The following is a 17,945-nucleotide window of genomic DNA, read 5'->3' on the forward strand; positions in this document are numbered from 1 at the left end:
CCGGCATACTCCAAGATCCAATTTTTGAAAATTCACATATCATTCGAAAAAGGTCGGGAGAGAACTCACTCATAGCATTCATACGCTGTCAACTTTTACATTGATGTTCTTTTGATACTATTTCTACTGCAAAATGTACTTATTTGTTCTTTCGCTAGCTCAGCGAGTAATCCTGTCAGTCAACATGATCTTCATGAATTGATAGCTGACTAGTAAGAACAATCCAGCCTGCAATACAAAATCGCTATTCAGACAAAGCTATCCATAATAAAGAGAGGCTCAATCAGACATTATCATATAATCCCTCATTTCTTTCCCTTCTTCTTGGTGGGAACAACTTTGAAGCCAGCAGTGGGTTCCTCCTTTGCTGGACCCTTCTTGGCGACTTCACTCCATCCACCTCCACTGGACTTATCATTCGATCCAGTATTGGCAGGCTCAACAATACCCTTATCAGCCAATTTGTGGCGACGAATGTATTCCTCGGCAAAGCGACGGCCGTCCATCACACGGGAATTAGTATACACAACATCTGCAATAATACTAGCTTCATCTGGGAATGAAGACAACATATTCATGAAAACGTCAACTAGAGATCCGTTAGTTTGGCAAATGCATCTAAGATAAATTTCAACTCACCATCAATATCAGAATTAAGACCTTCTTTACCACTTAAAGTAGCCTTTGTCCATTTCTTGAACTCTTCATTCGCAGCGTTGCTACCGGCCTGAGTACCAGCCATAGGTACGTTGCGAGCGGATGGTGTTGGTCGTATTGTTCGTGCGGCAGGACTAGCTACAGAAGCAGTGCTAGCAGCACGAACCGGGACAGGTGAAGTTGCAGCAGACGGTCCTGTTGGAATCTTAACCTTTCCAGCGGCGCCGACGGTAGACCAACCTCCTCCCATGGCAGGAGTGGTTACAGATGGCTTGCTTGCTAGATCAGCGTAGCGTTTACTACCTGCAACGGGAGAAGGTTGAGATACTGCTGCATTAGCCGCAAGCTTCTTTTTGCGCAATTCCTCCTCTCTTTGAATATCTGCGAGAGTCTTCTTGGAAGAAGTGGCAGTTACAGGAGTTTTGGCAGCAACCGGCTTGGCCCAAACAGATGAGGCATTGGAAGGAGTTGTAGGTGTTGCTATGGCTCCCCAGGTAGACGTGGTTGGGAGACCTGGAGCTGGTGCAGCTGGTTGACTAGTAAGCATCTTCATTTCTTGTTCGTGTAAAGCACGGCGAGCAGCAGCGGCAACCTCCTCTGCTTGAGCAGCCTTCTTTGCTTCGGCTTCTTGAATCTCCCTCAGAGAAGGGCCTTTAGGAGCCTCGACAGGTTGAACAGCCCATGGTGCAAGAGTTGGTCCAGCGCTAACTGCTTCAGGTGTCCCAGAACGCGATTGGACTTCTGCATGTAAGGAATCAGGCAGGCCGGAGCGACCTCCTCGTTGTGCCGTTGGGGCAGGAAGAGGGGTCGTTGATTGTGCCGGAGGTGGGAAAGGCATTGGAAGGCTGGTATTCACCTTGGCCCAAGGAGATTCGGGTTGAGGGGCAGAAATTGGAGATTGTTTGGCTGGTGCGGATGCGGTTGAAGCTTGTTGATCCTTGATTTGTTGAGTTAAAGAGATAACCTCAGGTGATTTTGGTGTGGATGTTTCCTCTACCACATTCTGTTCTTCTTGGAATTGTGATTGTTGCTCTTCGGGTTTCGCTTCAGCTTCAGTTCGCTGAGGAGTGGGATCTTCATTTGTGGAGGATTGTGCAGCTTCGTCCGCATCATGCTCAGCTCTAAGCTGATTGAATTGTCGAAGACGAGCTACAAAGCCTTCGGGATCATTAGGCTCTGCTCTAGGAGCATCTCGTTGAGCGCCAATATGTTGAGGCTGGCCAAAGAGTGCATTGATTTGTTGAGCTTGAGAGGTTGGCGCACCGACTGCTCCGGGTTGTTGACGATCTTGGAGACCAAGGCGAGATAAATCGTCATGAAGAAACTCACTGGACATACCTCCCATCATCTGCGACAGACCTGGTCTAGGGCCGGACTCGAAAAATCCACCAGGCATTGGAGGTTGAGGTGGCATAGAAATTGGCGATGTCATGCTGCCGAAGCTGGGTTGACTTTGCAAGCTATGTGCACTTGAATGGTGGTGCAAGGTCGAAGGAAGGCCACCCATCTGCATTTGCTTCATGTTGACCTGTTGAGCCGCCAAGAACTCCCTCTGTCTCGCCATGAGGTACTGTTCCTCTTGCTTACGTCTCTCTAGATTGTTTTGCTGCTCAGCGGTCAATGTAGTACCGAAGCTTGGGAATGCTCCGGCAAATGGAGGTTGAACAGATCCGGATTGGACAGTGGGGGCTGTAGCGGCGGAGGCAAAAGGGGTAGCTTGAGTAGTAGGAGGTCCATGCTGGATGCCAATCTGAGGCACAAGGAATGGTTCACGAGAGTTTCCAATGCGACGAATGAGCTGACCAAGGGGTTCAAACTCGGTATCTTCCTGTTTTCTGACCGAGAGATCGGCAGTGAAGAATGAGGCTTTATACCAATCGTGCATTTCCAGCCCAGACCACGGACCTTGAGGCTGTCCTTGAGAATCGAGATAGATCCATCGCATTCTATCTGGCATAACCATCATACGTTGTTGAGAATTGGGAAGTTGACCATGTGCAGAATCAGGCCCAGTCTGGGCTTGTTGGTAATTAGATTGAGCCGAAGGAGCTTGCGGAATGGTTGCACTAGGCTGAGAGTCCGCCGCTGAGAATGGCTCCTGGGTGCGAGGTTCTGATCCATAGAAATTACCATGATGCAATTGGGTTCGGCCAATCGCTCCAAATGCACTGTTTTGTCGTATGTCTCCTATTTCACCAGAATTGTCGTTCTCTGTACCTTGCATCTGAGCCTGCATGGCAGGAGGGAACAAAGATCCAAGCTTACTTCCACGCCCGATGGAACCCATTGGGTTTCCATGCCCAAACATACCCCCTCCCATAGAGCTATGGACCGGCGATGGTATCTCACCCATAGATCCAAATATAGAGTTTCCAAATGCGCTTGGGAAAACAGATCGACTTTCACGGTCCGGTGTAGAGACCATATTGTTATTTGTAGGCCAACCCCCCATGCCACCAACATTACTCAATGACGGAAGTCCCCCTAAAGCTGCGAATGGTCCCCGGGACACACCACCTACAACACTAGATGTTTGGCTACGATCGCTTCCGTCGAAGGCACCACTACCAAAATTTCTGGAAAGATTACCAAAAGCATTTGGAGTGTGCTCTGGGATACCGCCTAATGGTTGAGGTCGCTCATGAGAATTGTCATCGTCAAAGGAATTATCATCGTGTCTACGTTCCTCGGGTGGGCTGCGATACGGGTTAGTATCGGGACTCAATGGCTCATTAAAATGTTGTCCTTGTGGTGTCTGGTGGCTTTGAGCACGTAATTGGGCATCCCGAAAGCCAGGCATATCAGACATCCCGAAGTCACTCGACAGTCCACGGATTGGAGTATCAAGTCCTGGAGCCTTTCGCTGGGGATTCAAGGTTGGGCTAGTATCTTGACCACCTCCGAGACCAGCGCTGCCGCTAGGAGCATTATCCTCGCCAAATGGATCTGTATCAGTTCGAGGTCTAGTTCTCCATGAACGCTCGGCAGGCTGCGATGCGCTTTCCTCCGATTTTTCTTTCGGCATAAGATGTGCAAGTCGACTCTCTCCTCGAATACTTCCAAATCCTGGTCGTTTCTCACTAGGAGTTGTCGGAGTTGGCATCGCAAATGCACCGAAGGTTCCCATTGGAGTCATCGTTGCACTTGTGGTCGTTGGTCCCCAGGGGGATAGTGGCGCACTTCCCAAGTTGGCACCGCCTGTATTAGAACGCATCAAGGGACCGAATGGTAAGGAACTTTTGGGTTCTTCCACTCTATCGTCGCCATCATCTTTCAAATCCGTGAGTTTACGAGTAAAAAAAGGAGAGGCCTCGTCTCGGGGAAATCGACCAGTCCCAGCAGGAGATCCTAATCCAGCAGCGAACGGGACTGCATCGCTCGTCTCCCTGCGGCGCGTACCAGGTCTGCTTGAGGCTGGTGAAGAAACGGCGAAATTGGAGTTGCCAGAGCCGTGAGAAACCGAGGTTTTGCGACCATTTGTGTTAGATCCTTGTTCGTTCGAGCCCTTATTCTGATTCTGAGGTGGTGGTTTCATGGGAGAGTTAACATCGGTAGTGAAAAGCTAATGTAGAGATTAGTATCAATTACTGCGGCGAGCTGCCAGGTAGGTAAACTGACGATTTTCTCCTCTTCAGTCATTTCTTCCAATGAAACTGGTCTCTGACTGCCACTCATATCCCAGCATGCATCTGGACCATGAGTCTCTCTACCATCGGTGACCTTACCCCATGCCCGACCATTTGTCCCATTCGACTGACCAGGGTTCCAGCCTTCAACATAAAGTCTTGAGACGTCGCCATTACGCGCGCCGGAATCTTTAGCCTCTCGATGTTTCTGGTATAAATCCAATAATTGATTTTTCGGATAACGAAGATCTGCAGGAACAGATGGCTCATATGATTGAGGTGGTTGTTGTGGTACGTCATCGGAAGCTTCGAAACTGTGTGCTGGGAGGTTTTCTGCTTGTGCGGATAATGTATGAGGAGCGTTGGAAGAACGACGGAAGGTCAGCGTGCCACTTCCACTTCCGTTGGTAGATTTAGTATCTCTTCTGGCCCTATGATGTGAGATCACATTAGTAACCGGGTCTGATTGACTCAAGAGACGACGGATGTCTTCGACGGTGATTGAATGCATTTCGAAATTGTGATCTAACCCCATGAAGGGTTTGGTGGTAATGACGTCTGGAATTTTCAAAACCACCAAATACCCCAAGAAAGTAATTGGATCAAAGGGACAGAGAAATCATAATGAATGTAGATATAATTTTTACCAAAATAACTCAATTATATCAATAAAGCGATTGTAACCAACTCTCAAGAAAAGAAACTGTGTGAAGGATCAAACATACCATTCATTACCACGAGCACCTTCGTTCCTACCCGTTCGAGAATCGCGACTCGAACCTGAACCTGCAGCCGCTGCTGCGGCAGAAGCAAAACTTGACGGCATTTGCGAAGGCATATTGATTGTGTTGGTAGCTTTCTCTTGTTTTCACAATGAGGAAGGAAGTGTGTAAGATGTAAAAGTTTTGATCGCGCGGCGACTTTGTAGATTGATTGCGGATAATGCGCACAAATTTAAATATGCACTAAGTATTGTTCAAAGATTGTAGAGAAGGATTAAGTTATCTTCAAATGAATATCTTGAGATATTGATTTAAGATTGAATTTTCTTCGTGAATCTGCGGGGGGCGAACGTTTCTTCTGGATATTTGAGGAACCTCGAATTTCGTACAAAAAAAGCGAAGGAAGTTGTTAAGGGCAAGAAACGTCCAAGGTCAGTAGCTCCAAGGAGTTAGTACGCTTAGAGTTTAGCGTGCACGTGATTTGCACCAAAGTAATCATCCTTCAACCGTCGTCCTTGGCCAACTTCATTGGCGAAGAAGACAATATGAAGCTCAGATATATATGCGTACGTATGTAACTGTGAGAAGTTCTTTTACTCCTTGTTCTATACTATGAGTACGATTTAGAAGAACCTTTACTCTCTTCCTACAGAGTGATTTCATATTTAATATCTTCTTAGATTTCTCGATATCTTTCCACATAACCTCATAAGGACAGTTTCTCATACCCATAGTCATCCATATATAAGAAACTTACTTTGTCAATTTTCCTGCTTTCATCGCGGTTTTCCTCGAGGAACCGGAGGAGCAAAATTCTTTGATACCGGTGATATCTTCTATTTCTACAGATATCTTACACTCAACATTCTTGGTGAGTTGATAGTTTGATAGAGATATTTGTATCGCTAGATCTCCCACACCATTCCGTATAGCTTTTGCATATATTTCCTGTCTTTATATGCTTTTATTCTTGTCTATCAATTGATCCGATTTTTGCATCTTTTTTATCTATTGCCTCAACCATTTCTATCTCTCTTGTAGGTGTCTACTCCGTATTTGACTCCTCCATTTCTTGAGCTTATCAATTGACCAGAAGATTAAGCGAGTTATAATTAGGCTTTCTGTCCTACTTTGATAATAACGGCATTTATGTTAGCAAGTACCAAATTTCACTAATTGGATATCATTTCTAGTATCTCCAATTCTCAGTTCCATCTTTACCACATGTCTATTAAATCATCCTCGTATTACTTGCTACATCTGAACACGAAACTTTCCTGTTTCAAGGAAACCGGTGCTAACGGTCTTCCCATCAATCAATCAATCAATCAATCAAAGAAACATGTAACATACCACAAGGAAAAAAGAGCAAAGCTCAAAGAAGCTTTTACTTATCTAGACTTGGGCCCTGGAATGCTCTGACGAGACTGTTTCCGCGTCTAACAAATGATTTAGATGGTTCTCATTCGCTACCTACTCCATCGTACATGATTTGAAAAAGTCCGGCTGTCGGACGATCCCATACTTGGGAGCCAAGTCATATCAAAATGTTTGCTTGCTCACCTGGGAGATCAATACGATGATCTCTGAGTACCTATACAATCATGATTCCACCTATGGAACTTTGTATTCGTAGCTCATGCGAACATCTAGTTAAGCTATTGGCTGGTCATCATACAATCTATCACGTTGCGCGGAGTTTGACCACGAACAGGTGTTACAGTTTGTCAAAATTCCTCAACAAGCTTGAAAAGATAGATACATCTATCGTCAGAAGATATCTTGACTCACATATGACTTGTCCATTGTCGTATCCGGTATCGGGTGGCACAACAGTAGAAGTTTGCTTAGGATCTTTCCTCCCTCTGTCTCCGCAACATTTCTCTTTATTTTTCTCCTTCTGATTTCATATCTATGCAATATAACGTTGAGTCAATATCCAAGCCCAAAGCGAAACCTTCTATCGACATGCTTCTCGAAAATATTGGTCTAGGCAGATCTCATCGTGGTTCTCGACATGCTCGTTCACACTTAAGTAACCATCAAGGTTCAACATCCGGCTGCTACGATACTCGCCATGAGAAGAACGGTGTTCATTGGGAGGGTTGTCCAAATTTCAATCCTAACGCCAGACAACTGAGTCCTAGAGACCAATTGTCCATGGACAGAATGATACATTCTCCTAGAGGAACTCTAAGAATGGGAGACCACTCACCCTCCTCGACGGGGTTATCTTTACCTTTACTTCAACGAAATCATTCTAGTCCCACTGAAAGATATTTGGAAGGATCGGGTGGTCTAGAAGCCCTTGCAATAGGAGGAATAGGCCCAAGATCTAGAAGTATTGTCCAAAATCCCGGAGGTCTTGAGGCTCTCCAACTCGGTAGACAAAATCCTCGCGATCGAAATCATATTTTAGGCGCAGCACCACGGGGCCTAGAAGATTTTGAAGAACTCGATAGAAGGAGATTGCAATCAAATGTAGGTTCGGGTCAACATGAAGCATTCGAACACCTGATAAACCGCAACATGGCGTCCAGAGCATTGAATCAAGAACATCCCAATCCACGCCGGCAGCATCTACACGAAGACATTTATCCCAATTCTAGTCTTCAAATGCCTCGGTACTACAGCCCACGAGCCCCAATTTCACGAACACAATTCCAGGACCTAGGACCCGGCCCTCCCGAATATCTCATGACGCCAGATTATCAGCCAGCCGCATGTTACCCCAATTCTCCCCGCCTGTCCCAACGATCTACACCTAGAATGGTTTACGACGAGCGAAATGAAATAGCAATGAGGAGTCCCCATCCCCACCACATCAATCTCCATCAAAGTCCCAGTCCTCTGATGTACGGCGAAATGGACAGCCCACTTACATCGTCCCGGTATGGATCTATTCACTCTCGTTCTCCTTTAGGGGGTGGAAGCAATGCAGACTTACAACGGGAGATGACTGAACAGCGCTCGATGAGAATGGAACCATCTATGATGCCTTATACTACTCATGACCGTAGCCAGGGTGGTAGTCGAAATTATGGTGGCCCTTTGAATACAAATTACCAATCTCCATATGTAGAAGATTGGGTTAGTGAGGTGGGCATGGGACCGGACGAAATGATGCAAAGGCAAGCTGCAATGGAGGGAGGTGGGTTCTTCTATGATGAGAGGGCCGACATCGGTCTGGATGATGGGTATGGGAGATCTAGATTAGTTTGATTTGGGGGGGGAATATGCAATTGAGCTGTGGAATTAATGCTATCGGAAGTCGGGGAGATAAGGTTCGATGGGATTGACGTCTGGGTGGTAATATTATGATGAGCAAGATTACAATGTAAACATTGGTCGCATAACTATTTCTCTTACCTCGAATGATCGAAGTGAGGTTCGACGATTGCCTGACGATTGCCTACCCGACAACTGTCGAATGTCATAGTGGATCACTTTCAATGTCACAAAATGCCAAGGGGGTATAATGACTCTTGTACCTCGTGACCATGTCCATGATTTCTACCGAAGAAATTTCGGACTCTCCAGTCAGTATGTCCTCGGTACTGAATCGGCACCGAATGGGGAAACGTATGGTTTCTCAATACATACACACGCCACTGAATCAGAACGATACATAGGTAAATTTAGACATGGTTAATCCGGCTCCCTCTCATGCATTTCCTATCGTCCTATCGTCGCCGAAAAAAGATGACGAGGCTCGAAAGTGGAACATACATACTGCATAGACAACAGGACAACACATGTGTTCATTTGTTTGTCCATATAGTTACAGCCACTATGGCCATGATTACGTACATGATAGCGAAGATGTATCCTAGCGTTGACAGTTGCCAAGAACGGAAATTCGGCATTCGTTGCGCAAGGTGGGTGGCTCGGGGGCTGAGGGTTTGTGGCTTGGCAATAAGGCGTAGAGTGGCATTCTGTTATTTGGAGGATCCGAGGTTGATGACGTTTTCTACTTCTTTATCTTATTGGGCTGAGTGCGGATGATGGGTTATTGATGAAGGGGCTGGAAGCGAGAGGAGAGGTTAGGATGCTCAGTATTATATTATAATAACACAGTGGCTTATTATTATTGTTCGGACAAATTGATGAATGAATACCTGGGTATGCTAAATTACTCGCTAGATTCGTCAAGCTTCATACTGTATACCTATTGATAAGGTTATGAATACGAGTGCGAATAATATTGTAATGAATTTATAGTGGGAGACTTTTGATTGGATCATTCTCAACACTCTCAGCATCCCATCATCCACGGTGCAAAAGAACAGATGAACCATCAAACGCTGCAAAAGAACAGATGAACCATTCATACCCGACGCTCCAAACATACCAGCCAGCCAGCATGTCAGGAACCCATGATCGTTCTCCCAAGAAGCCTTCTTCAAACTTCTAGAAGGAATCTATTGCATGATTTGCATGACTAACCTATACTCGTGGCGCAGTAGATTGCCCCTCACCACGGAACTCGGAACATGACTTGCCAATGGACCAATCAGCGTTGTTGAATAAGCCCTACGCTCTCCACTCATACAGTCAGCTATGCCAATTAAGGCTTTTAGGCCTGAATGGCTCCAATCCCTTGCAAGGCTGCAGGTGATCGATTCACTGCCCTAATAACTGTGCCTCAATCATTACTTATTATTACTTATTATATAATCCGTGCTGTGCTCTGCTCTGCCCTATATAAGATCCTCTTACCCACACCCCCTCTTCGACTGCTTTCTCCTCTGCTTACATTGTTCAGACGTCCCATCTCATCTAATTCAATCATCAACCTTGTCGCAAACATCATCAAACACATCAAACCCCAAAGATATAATTCAAACAGAATGTCCAACCAGGACTTTTATGGTGGTGGAAACCAAAATCCCTACCCACCACATCAGCCCTACGGTGCCGCTCCACCTCAACCATACCCTCAACAACCTCAATATGGTCAGGATAACACCGCCTATCCTCCTGCCCCAAATTACTCTCAAAATCCCTACCCACCACAGAACCTTCAACCACCATATGGCGCACCCGGTCCTTCTCCAGCACACTCTCCAGGTCCCTACGGAGCTCCTCCTCAGCAATCTCCCTATGGACAAAATCCCTATCCTCCAAATGATCCATACGGAAACCAACAACTGAACGCCTACACTGATAACCGTGGCTACTCCCCAGCGCCTGCTCCTTATGGTGCGCCCGCTCCCTATGGCTCTGCACCCCCCGGTGCCGCACCAACCTACCACGAGCCCGGCGCTAATCTTCCACCCCAGCAACTCGATGCCAACGGTCAGCCCGTCGAAGGCGATCGTGGGCTTGTATCCATGGGACTCGGCGCCGCAGGAGGCTGGGGTGTCGCATCGCAAACCGGTCGCGGCACCATGGGAAAACTTTTGTATGCAGCTGGTGGAATGATCGCTGGACAATTTCTCGGAAACAAAGTGAAGAAATATAGAAAAGATCATAACAACCGGGATGTAGAGTACTATGAGGATGCACAGACTGGTCGGGAATGTTCGCCGCCAAGAGATGGTGAGGGATCACAGCATTCGCAACATGGTGGGTACAGGGATGAAAAGTATAGTGGTCATGGAGGATATGAAGAGGATAGGCATTCAAGACATCATGATCATGGACATCATGGACATCATGGACACGAACATAGAAGTCATTCGAGGCATTCTAGCCATTCTCATGGGAGACGTCATGATGATGATCGGTATTAGGGGTTGATTGACAGTGGAGCAAGGTGCAAAGAGACAAGATGCGAATGATGAATGACGACGAGAACTATTGAAGGGAGTGGCAAGGCACCGAACATGGAACGGAAGGAATGGGACAAGAGGCTCGCCTCTGCGAAACAGTTATGATCGGTTATTCCGATAACTGGATCTTGAATTATGGCGGAATATGGCGTTGGATATGCTTTTTTATGATACAAAGACGGGACGAATGCACGACGATATTTCAACGAGTTCATTTCAGATAGTTAGCACTTTGGTGCGATATGATGGAGGTGGGATGAGTAACAAAGTCCAATTTCCAATATTAAAATCCATCTCACCATCTTTATTCCTGTTTTTTGTTCACTATTTACCTTGGATGTGAGATATATGAATACTGTAGAGACTCTGAGTCGTTCTCCGAAGAGCAGGTGAAGAACCATCAAGTGACATTTACTTGCACCTACTTCCAGCTGTTCACTCTATCCTTTTATTATTGGACAGACTAATGCAAGTGCATGCACTTTTCTATGGACCGATTGATCTTGAATATACGATAGTTTTCAATTCTGCGGGGCGTTACATCAACCATTAAACCAATCATGAGTTTACAAGTGCAAGACAACCATTAGGCTCAACACCCGTGTTCATGGTACAGCTGCAACAATCTGCACGAAGCGTTGTTTCAATATCGGTGCTTCATTTAGTAGAGATTCCGTGCAAAAGACTACATGCGCCTAACTCTGATTGTGAAAGGAGATCGATCATAGTTCCTTGTTCATATGCATACACATCCGAATTCTACCGGTAGCACTCTCGTTTGATAATCACTGCTACACATCTTTGGTTCAGCCGGAATGGTTCGAATCCGCCCTGTGGCTATCTATGAATTGTACCACCTTGAGTTGTAGATTGGTGAAATATATGGTGGGTGACGTTCAGACTTCATTGGATCTAACTGTTGAATCAACGAATTACTGCATCAAAAGTCTAGATTGGACTACATCACTCCAAAGATCTGGGGCTTACATCAGCTGCTATGCCGTAAAGGTTAAACTATCAAGTGCCAATCACTGCCTGTGTATCCTACGGGAATGACTCAATGCACATGCAACACTGAATGCCTATCTAAAACCAACCTACAGCATCGGGGATAGTAAAAATAGGTACCCCGCCGCTGCATGATTCTAGCGCCTACCAGGGAAGCTTTGGCATTATCATATGTATACAAAGTCAATATCATTGAAAGATATCAACTCGTGATCGAATTCTCCAATCCTGCAGTCAACCCCCCAGATGCAAAATGCATCCCCAATACACACCTTATCTTTTCGCAATCCCCTTTCTCGCCTCCTATCCATCACCCGTCAACGCAGTCCCAACACACTTCAACCTAACTGCCATCACCGCCTCCAACAACATCTCCATCTTCCAATGCTGGCAACTTACCGATCCTATCATCTCCACTGAGCAGCCTGGTTATGGTGCCGAGATGCTTTATCAGAATCTAGGCGCGATGGGAAACGCGACTTACGGATACCTGCCTGCTAATTTCCCCGGTGCTGCACATGTAGCGCCTGCTGCGCAGTATGTCTCTTCTCATGACTTCCCCTCTTCGCGTCCGCCTCATCCAAAAATCACCAGGGAAATTAAAATTTGACCGAAAGTTAGATACGTACTTTTCCTCTCCGGCCAAATGATCATCACCATCCCCGAAACAAACCAATCCGCAACGTTTGCAGCGGGCGCCAATGGCATTATTGTGGCAGCGGATACGCATGACAAGAGTGCGAATGGTCATGTGACGGCGTCGGGGGGTGAACCGGTTGCGACGCTGCAGATACCGTTTTGGGGGGGTGTTGCGCCGGGATATAGGGTTTTGCATGATGGGATTTGTGGGGGGGAAGAGTTGGAGTTGAGGTAAAGGGAAAAGGGGAGGAGGAGAAGGATTAGTTTGAGATGAGTAGGTGGGGGGTGGTCATAGATGGGGCACGTGGCGTTTGTCTTGTATTGATACTTTCTTCAGAGTTGTCGCGTGCATGCGCAACATAGCTTGACTGATTATCTTCTCATATCCTTCTAAACGGAAAACATATATGGTTCAGTCGTTGGGCGGTTTCATCTCCAGGATCTGAGGAATCTGACCTCCCCCATTTTTGATTTGCGTGGCCCCTCTCCATGTCCAACAACACATCGAACATTGAACCCTTATTCCACTGCATACTAGCGAGAAGGACGCACTTATCTCGGCATTTCTTGACCAGAAAGTACCTTTTACTGCACTGGGAATGGGAGCTGCATCGCGAAGTCTTGCTTTCATCATGTCTAATTCTTCCGATAGACACGACAAGAGCATTGGTTTCGAGCACAACCCTTTTTGATTTCTCTACCCATTGTTTGCTCTAATCCGTCAATCCTCATAACTTCCAATTTCCTCCTGCTTGCGTAGTTTCCACATCTCCTCCACCAATTGTGTACCATTTTTGCCCTCGTTTAAATTGTACAAGCCACAGGAAGATCCTGCCCGTGTGTTTATTCAATCGCCTAGTCATCTCCTGTCGGACCCATCTATCAGGTGTGCCTAGGGTTTTTGATGTTGTTCTCCCTGCTCTTCAGTTTTCTTCTGCGAGGATTATACTCATTTTTGTGCACTGTTAGGATAATAAAAGGTCCGAGGTTATATTCACTACTCCCTTTTTAACGAATATTCTGAACGCGTTTGATCGAACATTATCAACTAAAAACGTTTTGATTTTTTCATTCGTCAAGCCCTATTTCAGAATGTAGATCACTAGTGGGTGCATAGATTGAAGGGTCACTTCCCAACTTTCAAAAAAATTGACAAATTCATTCTTCGATTGTTTGATATTAAATTTATACTTTGATTGTTTCATCTTGAATAAACAATTGTAATTATTCTTAAAATATAGAATTGAATATATCAAGAGATCTCTACAAGTTCATTTTTGGAGTGTCCCGTCAATCTGTACACCCACTGGTGGATCTATCACAGGGACTCATAATGTTGATATTTCAATACAGGAAACTAACCATTTGCCTCCAAAATTGTGCTCTAAGCATGAACTGCAGACAAAACATCAAGTTTCTGTTCATAAAGTCTCACTGTGCCTCTTCTCTCAATAGTACCTTTGACAGACCTCGCCATTGGAATTGCTTCATCCGTGATTAAGATCATATATCTAGTAATCCTAGCAATGTACGGCACAGGTTTATTCTCCTCCTCAACAAGCGGCCATAGCGACTCAAGAAAGACATCTTTATCCTCAGATCGGTTTCGCAACTCCACGAGTAGAGCTCCCTTGGGACGTCGTGTTCCAACAAATAGAACAGCAGCAACTTCTGGATGCGCTGCGATAATACGCTCCATTGTTGTGGGATAGAATTATTCGGCTGTAATGAAAGATTGCATGTCATCTGCTCGGGCGCGGAACTGCCGTAGTTCAGGATCATCTGCATGGGGAGAAAACAAATCTCCTATAGGATAAATGGGGTTCTCAGGGAAGATAGTGAAGATTGACTGTTTGTATCCGTCAGGACTTTCATTGAGGATATATATTGCTTCGAACAAATCTTCAGATTGGTGGCGGAATGTCAAATGCTGTGCTGGATGCACACGCATGTATTTCCAAATCTTCGGATTCCAAGGTCCAGTAGGATGAACAGTATACCAGAAGCCTTGCTCGGTTGATCCAGTAGCGTAGTTTTTCCCCAAAGGAATGCAAGAGCCTTAACTGATATCTAGGCTTGTAGACTTAAAACTACGGCAAACACCAGATTGTTTCTCTGAATACTTGTAGTCAATTTGATGAGTCAATGAGCCATCATCGAGATATCGCAATTGACAATCCCCGGCAACAGACTGAGAGTTCCTCTGGTTGTGAAATCCTCATTGCATTCGATAAGTTCCAGTAACATCATTGCATTCTTAAAATCTCGATCAACAGAATAGAAAGGTGAAGATCCCTAAATATTTAGCTCGGCAAATAGACAACCACAGATGTCACAGCCTCCATAAAACATACTAAAATATATTTGCTTAACATAATTTATCAGTACATACACCATATCAATACATGCACCACTCATTTTATATATAAAATTCGTTTATGTGTAATTGTGTATTTTTTTTATTTATAAATTAAAATTTCTGAAAATTTAATATAAAATATTTAATTATATATAAATTATAAAAATCTAATTAATTTTAAGAAAAACTTAATTTATAAAATAGTTATTATAAAAATAACTATTTTGTAACAGAAATTGTAACAATTTTTACTTTTTTTAAGATTTAATAAAAATATTTATATAAAAATTAAATTTCTAAGAATCTATTTTTATATAATTATTTAATATTCTTTTTTTTTTAAAATAATAATTAATTATTAAAATAAGAATATTAAAAAAAACCTAATTTTGATATATTTTGAAATGGTGTACATACTGATATAATACACGTACTGATAAATTATGTTATATGAATCACGGATTGGTTCTATTGCTAGGATGGGATGTAAGACTGACTTGGCATTATTTATATGCTGATGTCACACGCGAGTGTACACTTCAAGCAGTTTTCTCGTTCCTCATAGAAGAACAATGTCTGATTTGAGAGTTCGTACGATACGCAGGTAAATTGAAAAAAGAAATGAGGCTAATGGTGTTCTGTACTAGCAGCTAATGCCGATTTTCCAGATACACAGGTCTTACAAATACCCCATAGGGAATCCTCCAATCGAAAACCGAAGCCGAACTTTCGAATGGAGAAGTGGTTGAGGACAAGGATTATCACTTACTCAATGTGCTTTGCCCTTTGTCACGACGGCGCGCCGTGCCTAATAAAGCAGATGAACTGGATAGAAGAATAGGAAAATGAACAGCGATGCCATCAACTTTGCTAGCTTCCACGATTACATACCCCAAAAAGCAATATACCGGAAATCTATGGCTTTTATCCAAGCTCATTAAACTCGTTAATTTGTGCGCTTCCGTCGGGATTGATATTTTGGAGGTTGATCACAGCACTTTATTCCATCTGGCGATCAAATTAGCTGGTCGTTCAACCAAGCAAACATTTGATCAAAATCCGGTGAACGAGAATTCTGATCCATATTCAGGATTGTTCCTCAATCCTACTCCAGTCATCGCAATTTCGACGAGCGAAGCGAAAGCATCGAATCGATTGTTCTTCGGGATCTCAAGAAGAACCTCGACTTAATCACTCTTTCCACATTCAATCTCTCACCCGAAACTAGTCAATGTGCGGCTTTTGTGTTGCCATGGAGGTGGAACTAATAGCCAGGTCAGACTGAGTTGTTAATTCTGCAACGACAATTCTTTCATCTTGGGATCACGACCTAAGATGGATTTGTCGCAGAGGATGAAGTTTTCCTACAACGCACTATGTGAATGAGTTATTCACTTCTATATCGAGAAGTCATTCAACGACACTATTGGACCGACCCTAACATTCCAGTCTTTGAAGCAGGAGAAAGCCATGTGCGCTTGGTATCGGTTTGGGCCACATTATCCAACGTCCGCCTCTATTTACTCAAGCACAAGTCAGTGTCAAACCCCAAAATGAGGACGTCGACCTTTCTCGAGTTCTTTCCGAGGAATCCAGTTCTATTTTAGAGGCTGGGGAAATCGCCCAGTCTGCGAGATGTAAGAGTTTGTCACTTTGATGATGTTTTGGTCTTGGTTATAGAATATTGACCACATCGATAGAAGTGATTGATATAAAATTGTGATGGGTTACCAAGGCGGTGAAACGGCAGAAAAAAGACTTGCGATGCCCAACTGTTGGTAAGATTATATCAACCTACCATTGTCAATACTTCAAGTATTCATACTGTCTATTTCTTGGTCTTTTCACATCAAGAAGCTGTCGATGGATAAAAAGCGCAAATCATGAAATTGGAATATGACGCCGTTCATCTCTTCCACACATCATTGTCAAGACTTGCAGACTTCGGCAGCCTGAGTCTACAGGGCAAATAACCCAAGTTATACCAAAAAATCATTTTTGGATTTACATCTGAGAGCTCCATCGAGATATATGTGTCCAAGGCAGATGATTGTTTGATTCGTGGTGGTTGACATGCAATCACTGGGATACTTTTCACCAGTCTTGGTAACAAAATTCAGAAGAGAGCCATGTTGCATCGATTTGATTGTTTCGGCACTTGTGGGGTATCCTTCAATGCTCCTAAGCACTATTTTTCAAAGCCTTGTTGGCCGGTGTCGGATTGATGACTGACATCCTCGCATAGCATCGGTAAGATGGGGTTTATATGAAGTTGTTGATAACATAGTTTAATACCGAGTAGGCTATATCACTAAATAGGTTACTTTCATTTCAATTTACATCTTCAAATTATTAAATCAATTAATTTAAATTATTAAAAATTTAATAATTTAGAATTTATTATATTATAATCTAACTTTCTATACTTACTATAATATTTATTTATTAGGATTTCTTTTATTTTAACATTCATTGTATTAAATTTAAATATTAATTTTTTATTAAGATAATATATTAAGAGTTTTTTATCTAATAAATACTTTTCTTTAATATAATTAACTTTTTTATATATATTGATATTTATTTAATATTTTATTTACTTTTTAAAATATATAAATCTTTATATTCAAAAGTGTATTTTTATAAGCTAATCTTTTTATACTTTTAATTAAAATTGATATAATTTTAAATAAAGATATAAAGAAACTTAATTGATAACAATTTATTTAAATTTAATTAATATTGATTGAGAAAAAGCTTTAGTTGAGTTGTAAAGGATTTAAAAGATTAATTGATTTAAATTGAAAGAGAAAGGGGTAGATATATAAATTCGAATATTTAATTTCGAAAGTATAGTTTTAGGATTAAATGATATTAAATCTGTTCTTTGGAATTTTGATTTTATATTTTAAAAAGTGATTGATTTTTTATATACAATTTTAAAAGCTATAAAGAATTTAATCTTTAAAATATAATTAATAAATATTTTAATAAATTTATTAATTTAATTATCATATAAACATTTCAGATTATTAAAATAATTAATATTAAATGATTAAATTAAATAAATTAAATATAATAATAAATATATATATTTAATATCATTCTCTTTATGATATATTTAAAAAGCTTTTGATTTATAACTTTTATATCTATTTAA

The 17,945-nt window shown here is 42.9% G+C and overlaps 4 protein-coding genes across 4 annotated transcripts; 3 read left to right on the forward strand and 1 right to left on the reverse strand.

Moving 5' to 3' along the window:
* Positions 1-20: 20 nt before the first annotated feature.
* On the reverse strand, positions 21-5,366 carry EAF01_006806 (uncharacterized protein). The gene is made up of 4 exons (XM_038915060.1): positions 5,009-5,366; positions 4,276-4,714; positions 640-4,219; positions 21-589 (listed from the first exon to the last, which is right to left on the reverse strand). Exons 1-4 carry the CDS (start codon positions 5,119-5,121, stop codon positions 306-308), a joined length of 4,416 nt encoding a protein of 1,471 aa, XP_038770015.1. The 5' UTR covers positions 5,122-5,366; the 3' UTR covers positions 21-305.
* A 1,553-nt stretch (positions 5,367-6,919) lies between these two features.
* Positions 6,920-8,227, forward strand: EAF01_006807 (uncharacterized protein; the record flags this gene model as incomplete). The annotated part of the gene is made up of 1 exon (XM_038915061.1): positions 6,920-8,227. One exon carries the CDS (start codon positions 6,920-6,922, stop codon positions 8,225-8,227), a length of 1,308 nt encoding a protein of 435 aa, XP_038770016.1.
* Positions 8,228-9,855: 1,628 nt separating this feature from the next.
* On the forward strand, positions 9,856-10,740 carry EAF01_006808 (uncharacterized protein; the record flags this gene model as incomplete). Its single annotated transcript, XM_038915062.1, has 1 exon — positions 9,856-10,740. The coding sequence occupies one exon, from the start codon at positions 9,856-9,858 to the stop codon at positions 10,738-10,740; it is 885 nt and encodes a 294-aa protein (XP_038770017.1).
* Positions 10,741-12,040: 1,300 nt separating this feature from the next.
* EAF01_006809 (uncharacterized protein) lies at positions 12,041-12,661 on the forward strand (the record flags this gene model as incomplete). The annotated part of the gene is made up of 2 exons (XM_038915063.1): positions 12,041-12,324; positions 12,409-12,661. The coding sequence occupies 2 exons, from the start codon at positions 12,041-12,043 to the stop codon at positions 12,659-12,661; spliced, it is 537 nt and encodes a 178-aa protein (XP_038770018.1).
* Positions 12,662-17,945: the final 5,284 nt, after the last annotated feature.

This window comes from Botrytis porri, assembly GCF_014898465.1.
Source record: "Botrytis porri strain MUCL 3234 chromosome Unknown BPOR_008, whole genome shotgun sequence".
Classification (NCBI taxonomy): Eukaryota; Fungi; Ascomycota; class Leotiomycetes; order Helotiales; family Sclerotiniaceae; genus Botrytis; species Botrytis porri.